The 18,295-nt window shown below is 42.8% G+C and overlaps 1 protein-coding gene, 1 non-coding gene and 1 pseudogene across 6 annotated transcripts in view; 2 read left to right on the top strand and 1 right to left on the bottom strand.

Moving 5' to 3' along the window:
* TUFT1 (tuftelin 1) overlaps positions 1–18,295 on the bottom strand; it is a 50,317-nt gene that overhangs the window by 5,309 nt on the left and 26,713 nt on the right. For 3 of the 5 annotated variants that reach the window (XM_005894960.3, XM_005894961.3, XM_070367084.1), the window contains 6 exons: positions 12,350–12,436; positions 11,706–11,795; positions 9,726–9,791; positions 6,190–6,303; positions 2,036–2,164; positions 1,188–1,282 (listed from right to left, as the gene is read on the bottom strand). In XM_005894960.3, coding sequence (XP_005895022.2) covers positions 1,188–1,282; positions 2,036–2,164; positions 6,190–6,303; positions 9,726–9,791; positions 11,706–11,795; positions 12,350–12,436 — 581 coding nt within the window. The remainder of the gene's footprint in view (positions 1–1,187; positions 1,283–2,035; positions 2,165–6,189; positions 6,304–9,725; positions 9,792–11,705; positions 11,796–12,349; positions 12,437–18,295) is intronic. The other 2 variants (XM_070367086.1, XM_070367085.1) reach the window with 2 other exon arrangements.
* TRNAG-CCC (transfer RNA glycine (anticodon CCC)) lies at positions 7,641–7,712 on the top strand. The gene has a single exon. It is a non-coding gene; the product is annotated as a tRNA-Gly (tRNA).
* On the top strand, positions 14,717–16,481 carry LOC138987189 (calponin-3 pseudogene; annotated as a pseudogene).

Genomic DNA, 18,295 nt, shown 5'->3' on the forward strand with positions numbered 1-18,295 from the left:
CTCTGCAGTGCTCTATTCCTTGGTCTCCTTTTATTTAGAAAATCAGTGTTTCTGATGTGCAACTGTCACTTGCCATCCCCAAATCTCGGTTATCTGGTCTTCTTTATCTCTCCTGCTCCTTCCACTCAGGCTCCTGCCTGTGAGCATCTCCACCACAGGAGTGGTGAGGGAGTGCTGAGTAATTTAAAGCAATTCTGCTATGAAGTCTGAAAGAAGGTTACAATAAGATGTCTGTATTTACCATGTCAGGCAGGCCTAGACCAAGGTTATCCCAAAGGAGAGAAGATGACCCTAGCAGACCGAGGGGGTCCAAGAAGGCAAGGATTGTGTCTGTTCATCTTGGAATGACTTAGAAGGCCCTTCAGGTAATATCTGTTGAGCTTAGAAAGGTCCAGGTTTTTAATTATTTATTTGACTGCATCAAGTCTCAGTTGCAGCACTTGGGATCTTCAATCTTCATTGCAGCATGCGGGATCTTTAGTTGTGGCATGTGAAATCTTAGTTGCAGAATGTGCAATCTAGTTCTCCAATCAGGGATTGAACCTGGGCCCCCTGCATTGGGAGCGTGGAGTCTTAGCCACTAGGCCACCAGGGAAGTCCCCCAATATGCTAATGTTAAATTTGATTTACCATTTGTGATCTTCCCAGGTGGCGCAAGTGGTAAAGAACCCATCTGCCAATGCAGGAGATGTAAGAGATGTGGGTTCGAACCCTGCATCAGGAAGATTCCCCTGGAGAAGGGCATGGCAACCCACTCCAGTATTCTTGCCTGGAGAATCTCATGGACAAAGGAGCCTGGTGGGCTACAGTCCATGGGGTCACAAAGAGTCAGACACGACTGAGCAACTAACACTTTGTTTAGGGAGGAGTAGGCTGTGGTGCAATCTAGTAACACATCCAGTGTAACAACCTCAGAATCTCAGAATGACATGCCGCAACGGTAGACACTTCACCAGCTCCCGCCTGCCCCTGTCCATACAACCACAGAAGCCTTTTCTTCAGGGTATTGGAAAATGAGCGCCTCAGACATGGCAGCCTCCCCACAGTATCTCCCTGGGCAGGGCCCCACCCCGAGCAGGCACACAGTGAGTCAGAGCTGGAAGACCTGACATCAGCACCAGCTTCCTCCCCAGGTTGGCACCCTCTCCTCCCCACACCCCAACCTCACGGTGAGCCAGGGCCCTTACTTTTCTTGTTCTGTTTGGCAGTCAACGTTCTTACTCCGAAGTTCCTCCAGGGCTGTCTCCCCTTCCCTGACCTTCGCCAGTATGGCCTGATACTCCTGGTGGGCCAAAGGAAAGAAAATCTACAATGAGGAAACGGTGACGGTGTCTGTGTTCGGGGTAAGATGGGCACCAAGGGCTGCGACTCAGCCCCTGCGGGGCCTGGGACAGCTGCCAGGGAGCAGCAGGTCAAGCTGGTTTGATGGGGTTCTCTCCCCTGACAGGGATAACCCTTCCCACCCTCAGCACATAGAAACTTCTCAGCGTCGCCCAGCTGCCCAAAGGGAGAATCTGGCCCTGCATCAGCTGGGTCCACCTGCCAGCTCTGGCTACCAATCCCCAGGAAACTAGGCTGAGTGGCTCCTGAAGAACTGTCTTCAAAGGCCAAAGGGCAGCTCTACCAGAACCCACCTAAAAGGGAAATCAGTTCAAGTCAAGTTACCAAGGGCTAAGTTAGATAAAGAAAGACCTTCTCTGGGACTTCCCTGGTGGCCCAGTGGCTAAGACTCTGTGCTCCCAATGTAGGAGATCCAGGTTCGATACCTGGTTGGGGAACTAGATCCTGCATGCCACAACTAAAGATCCCACACGTTGCAATTAAGACCCAGCACAGCCAAATACATAAATAAAAGATTAAAAAAAAAAAAACCTTCCCATTCCTTAAGGGCTAAACAGTACTCCAAACAAAGCTGTGAAATGCGCTTTTCTGGAACCACTCAGAAAAGGAAGGTCTCTGCAACCATCTTAGTCAGTCCACCTGCACCTTCCAGCCCAGGAGTATGGGTGCTAAAGAGCAAGACCCCAGCAGTTACCGTCTCCATTCCCTGCAAGCGCCTCTGCAGCTCCCCGACTTCTGCCTCCTTCTGCTCCGCTCTGTCCTCCGCTCTCTGAAGGGCCACCTGACTCTGCTTGGCTTCTCTCTGGTACTGGCTGAGTGTGACCTGGGACACAGGATGGGGACTGTGTGAACTGTGTGGAAGGACAAACATGGATAAAAAGGAAAAAAACCAGGAATGTGGGTGCAGGGATGGGAGGAGGAGGCAACCCTGATGGGCACACCGTCGTCTCCCCATCACTGTTCCAGGACCACTAAGGAGACCAGCAGATTAACTCCACTCCCAAGGATAACTGTCACATAATCAGAGTGACACCTGGAACCCACAAGCTCCGCTTTCCAGATAGCTGACGTCTTCAGCATCCCCACCAGCCCTCCAGGGTCACCCAAGCTTAAACCAGTATTATGACTTTCTTCCTAATACAAAGAATCCAATGGAGGAATCTCTGTGTCCCTCCTTCTGTCTCCCACTCTTCCTCATCCTCACTTCCAACAATCTGGAAAGGCCAAAACAGCACCCAGAAGCGTTACTAGCACCAGGAAGAATTTTCCAATATGGAAAGGACAGAAGTGGAATTTAGAGTGAAAAAGTAAAATAAGAACTTGCCTCCTTTCCTCCTGTGTGCAATTTTGCCAACTCCTGATCATCTTTCAGCTCTCAGCTTAGACATCCCTTCTTCCAGGGAGCTGGAGCTCAGATGAGGTGTGTGTCCTTTGTGTGTCTACAGAGGACACACAAACTTTCCCTCTTCTGCACTGAGCAGATTTTGCCTGGTCGCTTGTGCGCACCCCCCAGGAGACCATCAGCTTCATGACAGCAGAGACGCTGGGCATCACTGCCTTTCCAGAGCTTAGCACAGCACTGAGCACACAGCCAGTGCTCTGCAACATCATGAATGGACTGGATGATCATCTAATCCAACCCTCTCCCTTCACAACTAAAGGAAAAATGACCTATTCAAGATTACACAGCCAGTAAATGACAGTAAACTCAGTTGCTTCATCATCAATTTCAATGCTTTCCAGGTACCCCACTCTGACTCTCCAATGAGAGACTAAAAAAGAATCGGGTAACCTCTGGAAAGCCTGGTAAAACGAAACACCAGCAACCAGTTTGTCTGGCTCCTCCCGAAGTCAGAATCAAGGAGAAGAAAGCAAAGCAAAGGATGATGTGTGATGGGACTTGTCCACATTGTACACAGCCCCATCCAGAGTAAATCCTTCATGACAGCCAGGAGCCAGTAGAACGGGAAACCCACGCTTCATGACAGGTTATCTTCATGGCAATAGACAATCTTGCCCTTCTTGCCCGCCAGCTTCAGAAAAACAGACCAGAGAGTCTAATCCACCGGGAGAAACTGAGAAAAGCCTTCCAATGTCCCATAATAGCCTGAAACAGGCCAGCCCCTTGGGCAGAAGTGTAAAAAGAAGGCCTCTCATTTCTGTACACAAACATTGCACCCCAGTTGCTGTGTGCTCGGAGCACAGCACCAATGGGCCACAGATGATCCTCACACACAGCTGTAAAATCACAAAGCAAAAAAGCCACACTCTGCTACATCGGCCCCACAGTTCCAGCCAGCCCTGCCCTAAGGGAACCCCTTAATCCTGAGAGGGTGTGGGGACCTACCCCAGTAGTGGGAGTAACCCAAGGAGCATCTCCTACTGTAGATCTGTGCCACATGTCATGGGGTTAAAGGGCAGCCCCTTGTAAGAAGCCATGAGTGTGTGGTTAACAGCAGTCAGAGGCCTTACAGCCTTGGGCTTTTACTGAGGATACTTTTGCTCAAGTTTTGAAACCCAGGGTTAGCAGAGCTCTCCCGTTTGCTGCCAAAACCAACTAGTACTTCACAGTGTTTCTCAATGTAGAAATTTCTTTCCAACATTTACAGCCTGGTCAGTGCTACAGCCTCAACCTCCCCTTCCTCCTGTTCTATTCTAGGAAAGTAAGAAAGGGTCACTGAACTGATTCATTATCGACTGAATTATCCAAACTGTAGAATCTGAAATAGATTCAATAAACTCCTTTACCACACAGCTACTTTGTTCTGAGACCAAATTAATCTTAGTATTACCCTGTTGTTGTTGTCGTTATTTAGTCACTAAATCGTGCTCAACTCTTTGCGACCCCATGGACTATAGCCCTCAGCTCCTCTGTCCGTGGGATTTCCTAGACAGGAATACTGGAGTGGGTTGCCATTTCCATTTCCAGGGGATCTTTCCAACCCAGGGGCTGAACCCCCTTCTCTTGGATTGGCAAATGGATTCTTTATCACTGAGCCACTGGGGACCCTAAGTCTAATTTATTTAGGATAGGAAAACCCACCTGTTAAACTGATGACTAAGAAAAATGTGGAATATTTATTATTTCTAAAACTCTTTCAAGTAATAAATATATTTACAAATATTACCTCACTCAATCAATGCACCAAACTTGCGAGGTATATTTCATGACCCTTTAAAAAAAAAATATGTCCTTATATATATGTTTTAATATCTTCAGAATCTTATTTTTCTGCATTTACTCTTTAATCCAATTGAATTCTATTTTTGTAAACAGTGACGTATTAAAGATCTATGTTGTTTATTTTTAATACTAGTTAATTAATTCCATTTTCATTTATTGAATATTCTCATCTATCTCTGTTGGTTTAAAAGGACACCTCCATCATATACTATATTCCTAAATAATCACAACTCATGACCCCTTTTTACAAAAGTTGAAACTGATGGTTAGGGAGGTTAAATTACCCAGATAAGACTTTAACTACTCTTGAGGCAGTTAATCACTCTCACTACCTTAGGTCCACACCCTCAAAACATCTCTCAAAAATCCTCTCTCTTTAGTCCATGGAAGAGAAGAGTTCAGGCTGGGAGTTCTCCTTCCGTCAGCCCCAGGCAAGCCTGGGCAGGGCAGAATCCTATCATTACTTATTTATGACTGATACGGAATGGTTCCTCTCACCCAGAGCACTAGGAAAACTGCTCTGCGTTCGTCTTGCGTACCTCATCTTTTACCCCAGGAATTTTCTGGAAAGCATGGAACACCTCACACACTTTCAATAGTTGAGGAAGGGGTTTTATAAATATAGACTTCTGTATTTTTAAAATCTTCTATAATAACCTTTTATAACAATAATTGAGATACTCAAGGTTACAGAGCTCTGGGTGGGGAGAAGGATGAATTTGAGATTAACAGATACACACTAACTATATATAAAACAGATAAACAAGGGCCTACTATATAGCACAGGAACATTCAATATCTTATAATAACCTATAATAGAAAAGAAGCTGAAAAAGAATATATATATGTGTGTGTGTGTGTAACTGAATCACTTTGCTGTACACTTAAAACACTATTGGGGAGCTTCCCTGGTGACTCAGACAGTAAAATCGTCTGCTTGCAATGCTGGAGACCCGACTTCAATCCCTGGGTGGGGAAGATCTGCTGGAGAAGGAAATGACAACGTACTCCAGTATTCTTGCCTAGAAAATTCCATGGATGGAGGAACCTCATAGGCTACTATCCACGGGGTCACAAAGAGTCAGACACGACTGAGTGACTTCGCTTTCACTTAAAACACTGTTAATAAATTATACTTCAATTAAAAAAAAAAAATCACAGAGCTCTGTGTAGTAAAGCCAAGACCTGATCTAAAGTTTCCTGATTCCACAGGCACATTTCTTCTTAAGACCACACCAATCCATCCATGCATCCCATTCACACTTAAGAGGCACCCACCTGATGCCTAGAATTGTCCCAGACACTGGGGACGCAGTGGTGAACTTTACAGCAACAATCCTTGCCTGCATGGCACATCCAGCCCAGCAGTTCTTCCCACGGATTGACAGAAAGGACTTCTGAATTACCTGCTCTCCTAAATCAGTGCCATTTCTCCACTCCAGTAGAGCAGAGACTCAAAAGCTGACCTTCAAACTATGGGCTAGCTTCGGACAGCAAAAACTATAAATATCCAAGAAAGGGCAAAGCTGACAGGAAGTGCCCCGGGCCACCAAACCCAGCCTTTCCAGTTGATTGATGGCACGCCAGCCAGGAGGAAATTCATCTGCACCTGCAGCCAGTGGCCCTGCCCTCAGGGCACTTTCTCCTCAAATCCCAAATCTCACCTTAAAAGCCGAACAGTCTGACTGGTGCTGCCGCTCAGCTTCCTGCAGCTTGACAAGCAAGTCCTGAACCGTCTTCCTCAAGCTCTCAACATCTTCATTTATATGGGTGTCCACCTATAGCCAGGAGAGGGACGAGAAGGTGAAGCCACTATGTGACTTGGTAAGACAAGGTCGCCCCATAATAAACACTTGTTAGACCGACTGGCCCAGACCACCCTCATGAAGGAATTTACATCGCATAAGGGAGTAAAGTTAGTCAGTCTTAGGCACCCAAGCATTCTAAGTTATTCATATGAAAACACACTCGTACCCTAAAGAACTCAACTAGCTTCCAATCCGGAGAAGGCAATGGCACCCCACTCCAGTACTCTTGCCTGGAAAATCCCATGGATGGAGGAGCCTGGTAGGCTGCAGTCCATGGGGTCGCTAGGAGTCGGACACGACTGAGCAACTTCACTTTCACTTTTCACTTTCATGCACTGGAGAAGGAAATGGCAACCCACTCCAGTGTTCTTGCCTGGAGAATCCCAGGGACGGGGAAGCCTGGTGGGCTGCCGTCTTTGGGGTCGCACAGAGCCGGACACGACTGAAGCGACTTAGCAGCAGCAGCTTCCAGTCACCTCAGTATTTTAGGACACACTACAGTAGCTTTTATATACTTGTCAATGGACTGATGACCAGGTATGTTTATGCCATCTTCACGTGTGTGTCCTACTTTTCCACCAGACTAGAGCCCTCTGAGAGCAGGGACCATGATCCTCTTTAGACTTCAGTCCCCAAGGGCAAGGGCTGTGCCATGCTGGTCAAGAGGGGCACAGCCCAAGAGCCATATCTTTTGTGGTTCTCTGTGCTGAGCACAGAGATCAGCAGATTAAGGGTTACTGACAGATGGGCAGCTTAGGGCAAAAGACCCAATGAATCCAGGAATCAGATGCGGTGTAGGAAAAGGTGTCTCATTGAGGTTACTGTCTCCCCCAGACACACCCAAACTGGGGGTGGTTAGGGCTGAGTTGGCGTGTAGGAGCTCGTCTCCATTTCTGCCACACTTCAGTTACCAGCTCCCTCGAGTCTGGCAGAAGAATCTCTCCCTGCCTTGCACAGTGGGAGGCAGCAGCACCTTCAAACCAGAGCACAGAGCTCAGCGGGGGAAGAGAGGACAGTGTCCCAGGCGGTGTGTTATCACTGAGTCCTGTGGGCCTTGCTTCTCTAACTGGGAAATGGAGAAGACTCCTTACCACACCCTGCCTTCAAGGCTGCCTCAAAACTAAGTCAGATAATATCTTGGAGCTTGGAAGAAGAAAGGCTGAACAGATAGTGCCAGGTGTTACTATAACTTGTTGCTAACAGCATATTTGCCAAATATGGTGACTCAGGGGAAGGAAAAAATCCAAACTGCACATCTAAAGTGAGTGGCTAGAATCACAACATTCCCAATCCAGCCATGAGTGACTTCCCTGGTGGTCCAGTGGCTAAGACTCTGTGCTCCCAATGCAGGGGCCCAGGTTTAATCCCTGGTCAGGGAACTAGATCTCACATGTCACAAGTAAGAGTTTGCATGCAGCAAATAAAGATCAAGACTTGGGGCAGCTAAAACAATTCATTAAAAAAAAGATTCATCCAAATGTCATTCTTGTAAGACTCTTTGATGACATGGAAAAATTTCATGATACAGTATGAAGAGAATAAAAGGGAGTTATACAATTTTACATGTAGGAGCTAAAGACAAGAAAACTGATTTTAACACAGCAATGTAAACAGAGCCCTAAAACATATGGTGTTGGATGAAAAAGGAAAAAACAAATAGAGCGCAAGTCTATTCTGAAAATTAAAAACATACTTAATAGGCATATTTAAATTATATATTAAATATGTTAGAGTGAGCACCTTTCGGTCAGGTAGACCAAAAAAAAAAAAAAAGCTGAAGCAGTGAGAGGCCTCTGTGGGCCCAGTGATGATAACGAGCCCTGAACTGAAGGGAAGGTCTGAGTCAGCTCTGCACTTGAGGGCCAAACACACCCAACACAAAAAATAACCGCCCAAGAAACAAGAACAAAGAACTGCTACAGATGGTCTAATCTCAATATCGTAAATATATATTTGCACTGAAGGGAAAACAAAGGCAAGTTCACCAAACTGATTTTTCTCTGGGTAGATTACAGTTGATATCTTTTTCTTCTTTCAACTTTTTCTATGTTTCTGAATTTCCCTAATTTTCTACAGTATGCATGTCTTGTATTATTACATAATCACAAAAAATATAACAACAAAAGTCATTTTTAAAAAAAGTATAGCCATGTGTTTGTCAATTATACTTTAATAAAGCTGGGGGGAGATTAAAAATACTATGTTGTTATTGAAAAGAATGAGACAGATTTGTATATCGTTGTTGTTTACTTGCTCAGTCATGTCCAGCTCTTTGCAACCCCGCGGACTGTAGCCTGCCAGGCTCCACTGTCCATGGGGCTTCCCAGGCAAGAGTACTGGAGTAGGGTGCCTTTTCCTTCTCCAGGGGATCTTCCCAACCCAAGGATCAAACCTGTGTCTCCTGCATTGCAGGCAGATTCTTTACCTCTGAGTCATTAGGGAAGCCCTAGATTTACATGTACTAACATGGAAAGTAGGCTACACTCTTCAGTTAAAAAAAAATTAAAAAACAAGAAGAAATAATGTATTATTTATCACAATCCCGTATTTGTAAAAAGCATGTGCATATTATATACATATATTTATATATATATATATATGATGCATGTCTATATATTAGTGTATACACATACACACACACACAAACACATATAGCTCTTAAATATGGATGCCTATGTACAGAAAAACACTCTAGAACTTTAAACTAGAAATATTAGAACTAATAGAACAGGCTAAATATTAGAATCAAGTGAAGAGCTTTTGAAAGTCCTAATGTAGAACTTCCCTGGGGGTCCAATGGTTAAGATTCCCTGCTTCCACTGAGGGGGTGAAGTTTTGATCCCTGGTCAGGAACTAAGATCCTGCATGCTACGTGGCATGCATGGTCAAAAAAAAATTTTTTAAGTCCCGATGCATAGGCCACATCTCAGATCCATCAAATTACAGTCTCTAGGGACAGCACACAGGTACTGCATCCTTTAAAGCTCCCAAGGCCATCATAATAACAAACGGTGAGCACTGCTCTAAAGGGACCCACCCATGGGAATTCCCTGACGGTCCAATTAGGACTCTGCACTTTCACTGAGGAGGGCGCAGGTTTGATCCCTGGTCAGAGAACGAAGATCCCATAAGCCATGCAGTACAGCCAAAAAAATAAATAAATAAAAGGACCTACCCACTTCTGTTAACCATGGGTATTTACAAGGAGTGGAACTGGGGAAGCAGAATTTCTGCTTCATATGTTTCTCCTTTGTTTGCATTTTTACAGCCAGTAAACATCACTTTCATATTTAGTGAGACAGAGAGAGCAAGCAATAAACAAAAAGATAAGGAAGGTGTATTTCCTGCCTCTTGGCTAACCAGTAGTTGCCACTACTTTCTCTGTTACCTACCTCGGGTGGGCTGCTATACGTGGTCAGGGGACCTTCACTAAGGCCATTTGGCTTTTCTAGCACCACCTGTTCAAAGAAAAATCAAATTGGTAGTGAAAATAGCTGTTGTTGTTTAGTCACTCAGTTATGGCCAACTCTTTGCGACCCCATGGACTGCAGCCCAGCAGGCTCCTCTGTCTATGGGATTCTCCAGGCAAGAATACTGGAGTGGGTTGCCATGTCCTCCCCTCCAGGGATATAGAGTAGTGTGTATGTGTGTAATCCCAAACTTCTAATGTATCCCTCTTCTCCTTTCCCCTTTTGTAACCATAAGTTTGTTCTATATGTCTGTGGGTCTATTTCTATTTTGTATATAAGTTTATTTGTATCACTTTTTAAAGATTCCATATAAACCATATTACGTGATATCTTGAAATATTATTTTTCTAAGAGTTCAAATCTTAGAAAGATTAAAAGGGAAAAGGAGGAGTGGGGGGAGAGGAAGAGGGAAAGAAAAAGAAGGGAGGAAAGAAAAGAAAAGACGTCTAGTGCTCTGTAGGAAAATGGAGAAAAGAGGGAGTGGAGAAACACGCACAGCCTTGAGAGAAAATACCTGAGCCTCATCAGGAGGAGGAAGGAAACCCCAGGCTAAAACCTTTCAGCAGACTGGAAAATGTGCCGGCCCATTCCCCGAAGCCCAGGAAACACAAGCAGCTGCCTGCCATAAACAGAGTTTCCCTTGCCCCTCGGGGATCCAGACAAGGTTTGACAAAACATAAATCAAACGGGGAAGCGGAGTTTGCTGCCTTTCTTTCCAACCCAAAGCCTAATTAGTCATCATATGACTGCTGGTTTATATAAACAAGGGCCCTGGACTTCTGGGCTCTGCGCACATTAGGCTCTTCAATCACAAAACAAAGCACCTCCCACCAGCCAGATGTGAGCTCAGGCAGTGAAAGTCTTACCTGGAGCCAAAGCAAAGTGAATTAGGGGGTGTCCACCACACAAGCCTGGCACGTGCCCAAGGTGAAGGGTAACTGTGCTGGCTCTAGGTCACTTGTTCCCCTTAGGAGAACGAAGGCAGGGGCTACTGGAGAAGAACCACCCCACCCAAACTGAAAGCAGACGAAGGAGACACTGCCCGGAATCTAAGAGAGGATGAGGGTGAACTCATGGAAGAGACAGTTCTGCTCTCCTGGGGATATTTCTATCCTCAAATTTTTGAAGGACTAAAAAGCAGGATCCCAGGATCATCCATGCCAAGAAGGATTCTCCAATCAGTGTGGTCCAACGAACATTTACTGATGACCTTGTGCATCCCTGGTGGCTCAGCTGGCAAAGAATCCGCCTGCAATGTGGGAGACCTGGGTTTGATCCCTGGGTTGGGAAGATCCCCTCGAGAAGGGAACAGCTACCCGCTCCAGTATTCTGGGCTGGAGAATTCCATGGACTGTACAGGCCATGGGGTTGCAAAGAGTCAGACATGACTGAGCTGTTTTCACTTTGTGCATCCCAGACCCTGGACTGGGGTGTGGGCACAGAGACGAGGGTGCGAGAATGAACTCTCACCTGGAGAAGCTTCCTGTGCTAGGGTAGAGATAGCTCTAGACACACACAGTAACAGGCCAGGACCAAGACTTCCAATTTATACCACAAGCATCACCAAATTAAGCAAGATCAACTTACAAGAAGTTTGGATTTATAGGGGGAAGGGACAAGATGGCTTGCCATTAATTGAATGATAATTTTATTGATATAAATTCAATTTCTTTTGTACATATTTTAGGGACAGGTGTGCTTATATATAGGCTGACATGTGTGAATACAAGTGTCTATCTTCTGGAGAGCCCTAACAAGGTGTGAATGCTCAGAGAAGCCAGCATCACCTGTATTCTCAACTTTCCCAGTACTGGCATTAGATTTGGTAACCAATGGGTGACCGGTAAATGGCACAACTCCACCTCCTCAGTTTGGACCCGACTGTGAACCATTTCTTATTACCTGTATCTCCTGTTTATGGACAGAATCTCCTGGATCTCTGTCAAGTTTGCTACTTATATCCTCCCGGAGCTTCTGCAAGCAGTTCCTGGCCTGGGAGGAGAGGGCAAGAGGCTTTAGCTTCGGGAAAGAGAGCACAACAACTCACCCACCTCTGCGCCCTTTCCCAGCCCATACTCTGATGAGTCAAGTACTGTTCTCAGGGCTGGCTGGGAAAGCAGAGACTCTACTCAAGTGGGGCTGGAGTCCAGTCTCTCCTACAGAAGCAACAAAATAATAAAAAAATCCTGTCTTGGTGTATTTAACTTTCCAGTTGGGGAGACACACAACCCAATGTGATATGTTACGGCCACAAGTGCCAAGAAGAAATACGAGACAGGTTAAGGCTTAAGGAAAGTGAGGAAGCAAGGCTGGCACTTTAGATAGGATGACTGGGGGACAGCGCTAGGTGTATGGTGCTTAATAAGTATTTATTGATTAATGGAAGGGTCAGAAATGATATTAACACATGAGGGGGCATGGTGGCACTTTGGAGATATGAAGGAAGCAGAAGGGAGAAAATCAGAACCTATGAAAGAAGGGAGGCAAAAAATGTGAGGTTTAGAGAAACGACTTTGGTCATTTCCACAAAGGGAAAGGGTGCCCACCTCCTGGATATACTGGACCTCACTCTTCAGCTGGTTAATATTCTTCTCATGGATCATCTTATCTCCAGACCTCCCCTTCAAGTACACCTGAAATAAGGAAAACAACACTAATTAAGAAATCTCCAGTGGAAGTAACCTAAATGTCCATTGACAGATGAACAGATACAAAAGATGTGGTACAGGAGCTTCCCTGGTGGCTCAGTGGTAAAGAATCTGCCTGCTAATTCAGGAGACACAGGTTTAATTCCTGATCCAGGACGATCCCACATGCCACGGAGCAACTAAGCTCGTGTGCCACAACTACTGAGCCTGTGCCCTAGAGCCCACGTGCCACAACTACTGAAGCCCTCACATACTAGAGCCTGTGCTTCACGACAAGAGAAGACACCGCAGTGAGAATCCCACGAACCACAGCTAGAGAGTAGCCCCTGCCTGCCACGACTAGAGAAAAGCCCAAGTAGCAACAAAGACCCAGCACAGCCAAAACTAAATAAATACACAAAAACTGGGGGGAAAAGGAGGTGGTAGGTACATACACACACACAATAAAATATGACTCAGTCATAAAAAAGAATGAAATAATGCCATTTGCAACAACATGGATGAACCCAGAGATTATCATACTAAATGGAATAAGCCAGAAAAATATCACATGAGATCACTTACATGTGAAAATTAGAAAAATAAAATGATACAAATGAATTTATATACAATATAGAAATTGACCTGCAGACAGAAAACAAACTTATGGTTAGCAAAGGAGAAGGGGGGAAGGATAAACTAGGAGGTTGGGATTAACATATATACACTAGTATATATAAAATGGATAAACAACAAGGACCTACGATACAGCACAGGGAGCTATGCTCAATATTTTGTAATAATCTATAAGGGAAACGAATCTGAAAAAGATATCTGTAACTGAATCACTTTGCTGAAACTAACACATCATTGTAAATCAGCTATACTTCAATAAAAATTTTAGAAAAAGAAAAGAAACCTCCAGTTAAATTAACTCCACACAGGTAGCCTCATACACTGCTGTTCTGTTCAGTGGCTCAGACGTGTCCGACCCTTACACTGCTGGTGGGAGGGTAAATTGTCACCGCCTTTCTGGGTGGTAATTTGGTGGTTCTGATCAGAAGACTTAAAACTATATTTACTCTTTGACCTATCAAAGCTATTTCTGGAAATTTATCCTAATGAAATAAATTGAGCTAAAAACTAGTATAGATACTTACATATATACATGTAAACTCATGAAAAGGGAATTGTAAAGGGGATTTACACATTTTTCTCTGTACACCATGCTTGACTTTTTTACAACTGAGAAAATATTTCTTTATTATTTATACTATAAAACATACACAAGTTAGTAATATATATACTTGACAAAATATCATTTATGGCTGCAAAAAGTAGAAATAGACAAAATGTTCAACAATAGGGGATTAAAGAAATTATAGGGTATGTGTATATTAGAATACTATGAAGTCATTTATGGATACAGAAGATATTATAAACTACCATTAAAGGGAGGCAAGCAAATTGTAGTATAAATATACAATACAATTTTTTAAAAATACAAACGTATAGGAAAATGTCTGAGAGGATACACAATAAAATGTTAACAATGATTATATTAATAGAATTGGGGGTGGTAATGTAATGGCCACGTAAAGGCCATGTAATGACTTTGAATAAAAAAAATTAATTGAAAGTATACAGGTTGGATAGGGTAAAACTATTCATAAATAACAAGATCATGCATACAGAATAACCTAAGGAATTCAATAAGAAACTGTTAGAACAAATAAATGAATTCAGCAAGGTTGTAGGATACAAGTACAATATATGAAAAAAAGTTATATTTCTATACACTATTAATAGCAATGAACAATCCAAAAGAAAAAAAATCTAGAAATAAATTTAACAAAGTTCAAAACCTGCATTCTTAAAATTATAGAACATAACAGAGGCAAGAAATTACAGAACAGGAAATAAGAGAAGACCTTAAAAAGTGAACAAACATCCTATTTTCATGGATTAGAAAACTTAATATTGCTAAGATGGCAATACTCCCCAAACTGAACTACAAATTCAACACAATTCTTATGAAGATCCAAGCTGGTTTCTTTGCAGAAACTGACAAACTAATCCTAAAATTCGTATGGAAATTACTACAAAGCTACAGAAGTCAAGACAGCATGGGGCTGATATAGGATAAACACATAGATCAATGGTATACAAAATGTCCAGAAGTAATAATTACATACTTTGATTTTTGTCAACTGATTTTTGACAAGTGTGCCAAGTAACAGTCTTTTCAACAACCGAGGCTGGTAAAAACAGACATCATGTGCAAAAAAATGAAGTAGAGTTCGTGCGGGACTCCGGAGCCGAGCGGGAGCGTCTGGGGGACGCTCGACCGAGTAGCCGAGGCACCGCGCGCGTCCCGCCGCCGCTTCCCGGCGACTCCTGCGCCGCCCAGGAGAGCGAGCTCTGAGCATCTTGTAGTGCGGCCACTCTTCGGGGTCAGGAGCGGGGAAACCGAGTGCAAGAAACCCCCGGACCCGAACTCAACCTCTTCCCACCGCGCGAATCATCATGACCCACTTCAACAAGGGCCCTTCCTATGGGCTTTCGGCCGAGGTCAAGAACAAGATTGCTTCCAAGTATGATCATCAGGCAGAAGAAGATCTCCGCAATTGGATAGAAGAGGTGACAGGCATGAGCATTGGCGCCAACTTCCAGCTGGGCTTGAAAGATGGCATTATCCTCTGCGAACTCATAAACAAGCTACAGCCAGGCTCAGTGAAGAAAGTCAATGAGTCCTCATTAAACTGGCCTCAGTTGGAGAATATCGGCAACTTTATTAAAGCTATTCAGGCTTATGGCATGAAGCCACATGACATATTTGAAGCAAATGATCTTTTTGAGAATGGAAACATGATCCAGGTTCAGACTACGTTGGTGGCCCTAGCAGGTCTGGCCAAAACAAAAGGATTCCATACAACCATTGACATTGGAGTTAAGTATGCAGAAAAACAAACAAGACGTTTTGATGAAGGAAAATTAAAAGCTCGCCAGAGTGTAATTGGTTTGCAGATGGGAACCAACAAATGCGCCAGCCAAGCAGGTATGACAGCCTATGGGACGAGGAGGCACCTTTATGATCCCAAAATGCAAACTGACAAACCTTTTGATCAGACCACAATTAGCCTGCAAATGGGCACCAACAAAGGAGCCAGCCAGGCGGGAATGTTAGCACCGGGTACCCGAAGAGACATCTACGATCAGAAGCTAACATTACAACCCGTGGACAACTCGATGATTTCCCTACAGATGGGTACCAACAAAGTCGCTTCCCAGAAAGGAATGAGTGTGTATGGGCTTGGGCGGCAAGTGTATGATCCCAAATACTGTGCTGCTCCCACAGAACCTGTCATTCACAACGGAAGCCAAGGAACAGGAACCAATGGGTCAGAAATCAGTGATAGTGATTATCAGGCAGAATACCCCAATGAATATCATGGCGAGTACCAAGATGACTACCCCAGAGATTACCAGTATGGTGACCAAGGCATTGATTATTAGATTCACAGAGGAGCTCAGTATTTAGCCCATTGTTTTTATTCAGTGAGAACCAAGCTAGCCTTGAGTAATTTTTATCTTGTCTTCCTAAAACACTATTATGCTTATTGTACCTAAAGGAACTATTGCCTTACATACATTCCTTTTTCCTTTTCCTGCCTCTTCCCTAAATAGTTGCCTTTTAGTGCTGTGACAGTTAAATCCTACAGCATAACCAATAACTCACATATGAAGTAAAAAGGAATACTGTGAAAGGGGAGTACTCTTGTACGGTCAATTCTTTCATTAAAAATCTATGCATTTTTACAGTCCTCTACTTAAACTGGTATTTTCAAACAATAGGAAGCTTTTTTTTTTTTTACAGTTTAGTATCTTGTTTCTACATGGAAGACTAAACATGCTTATAGCTAAATGTGGTCTTTGCCAACTAAATTTAAGATGCAGCGTTTTAGAAATTTACATATCAATGTTTCTACAGTATTGTTTGCTAATTTTTAAATAAAGTCCTGATCAGTGTGCAAAAAAAAAAAAAAAAGAAGTCACATCATACACAAAAATTAACCCAAATGGATCATAGACCTATGCATAAGAGCTAAAACTATAACTCTCTGAAGAAAGTATGGGGATAAGTCTTTGTGACCTTTGGTTAGGCAAAGTCTTCTTAGATACAATACCAAAAGCACAGTAACAATGTTCATAGCAGCACTGTTTATAATAGCCAGGACATGGAAGCAACCTAGATGTCTATCGGCAGATGAATGGATAAGAAAGCTATAGTACATATACACAATGGAGTATTACTCAGCCATTAAAAAGAATACATTTGAATCAGTTCTAATGAGGTGGATGAAACTGGAGCCTATTATACAGAGTGAAGTAAGCCAGAAGGAAAAACACCAATACAGTATACTAACGCATATATATGGAATTTAGAAAGATGGTAACAATAACCCTGTGTACGAGACAGCAAAAGAGACACTGATGTATAGAACAGTCTTATGGACTCTGTGGGAGAGGGAGAGGATGGGAAGATTTGGGAGAATGGCATTGAAACATGTAAAATATCATGTATGAAACGAGATGCCAGTCCAGGTTCAATGCACGATACTGGATGCTTGGGGCTAGTGCACTGGGACGACCCAGAGGGATGGTATGGGGAGGGAGGAGGGAGGAGGGTTCAGGACGGGGAACACATGTATACCTGTGGCGGATTCATTTTGATATTTGGCAAAACTAATACAATTATGTAAAGTTTTAAAAATAAAATTAAATTAAAAAAAATTAAAAAAAAAAGATTAGAACAACGTAATTAACAGAGAAATAGTTACTTGCTGCAAGTAGCATCAGACTCTTGCATTCTTACTGGATTTTTTTTTTAATGTTGCTGGAAATGACTTGCTGGACGTTATTAGCTTCCAGCTAAAGAGGGTTACGCATGAAAGCTCCAAGAAAAGCCAAAAAGTGATTAGGTGGCACAAGAATAATAAAATAAACACATAAGTACACAAATGCATATATACGTGGATACATACATACATAAAGGGATCAGATACTTCTCTGCTCTGTCCTTTACGAAAAGGGAGGAAAAATTAAAAAGATCATGCTGTATGCTAGAAATTAACAAAACACTGTCAATCAACTATATATACTTCAATAAAATAATTTTTAAAAAAAGCACAGTAACAAAAGAAAAAATATATATAAATTGGATTTCAACAAATTAAAAATTTTTGTTTCAAAGGACATCATCAAGAAAGAAAAAAAAAAAAAAAAACCACAGAATGGGAAAAAATTTAAAATTTTTTCCAGAACATTTATCTGATAAGCACTTACTATCTGGAATATATAAAAGAACACTTACACTGTAACAATTAAAGCACAATTGGATTTTTAAAGAGCAAAGGATTTGAATAAATATTTTTCCAACGAAGATATACAAACAGGCAATAAGCATATGAAAAGATGTCATTAGGGAAATGCAAATTAAAACCACCATAGGACACTACTTCACATCCACTAGGATGGCAATAATCAAAAAAAATGGATAATAACAAGTGTTAATGAGGATATACAGAAATTGAAACCCACATATATAACTGGTGGGAATACAAAATAGAGCAAATGCTTTGGAAAAATGTCTGGTAGTTTCTCAAAAGATTAAATATAAATATAGAATTACCATATGACCTAGCAATTTCACTACTGCTAGGTATATACCAAGAGAATTGAAAACACATGTTCACCTAAAAACTTGTACATGAATATTCAAAGCAGCATCATTCATAAAAGCCAGAGAGTAGAAACAACCCAAATGCCCATCAATTGATGAATGGGTAACAAAATATAATATAT

The sequence above is a fragment of the Bos mutus genome, chromosome 3, assembly GCF_027580195.1.
Source record: "Bos mutus isolate GX-2022 chromosome 3, NWIPB_WYAK_1.1, whole genome shotgun sequence".
Classification (NCBI taxonomy): domain Eukaryota; kingdom Metazoa; phylum Chordata; class Mammalia; order Artiodactyla; family Bovidae; genus Bos; species Bos mutus.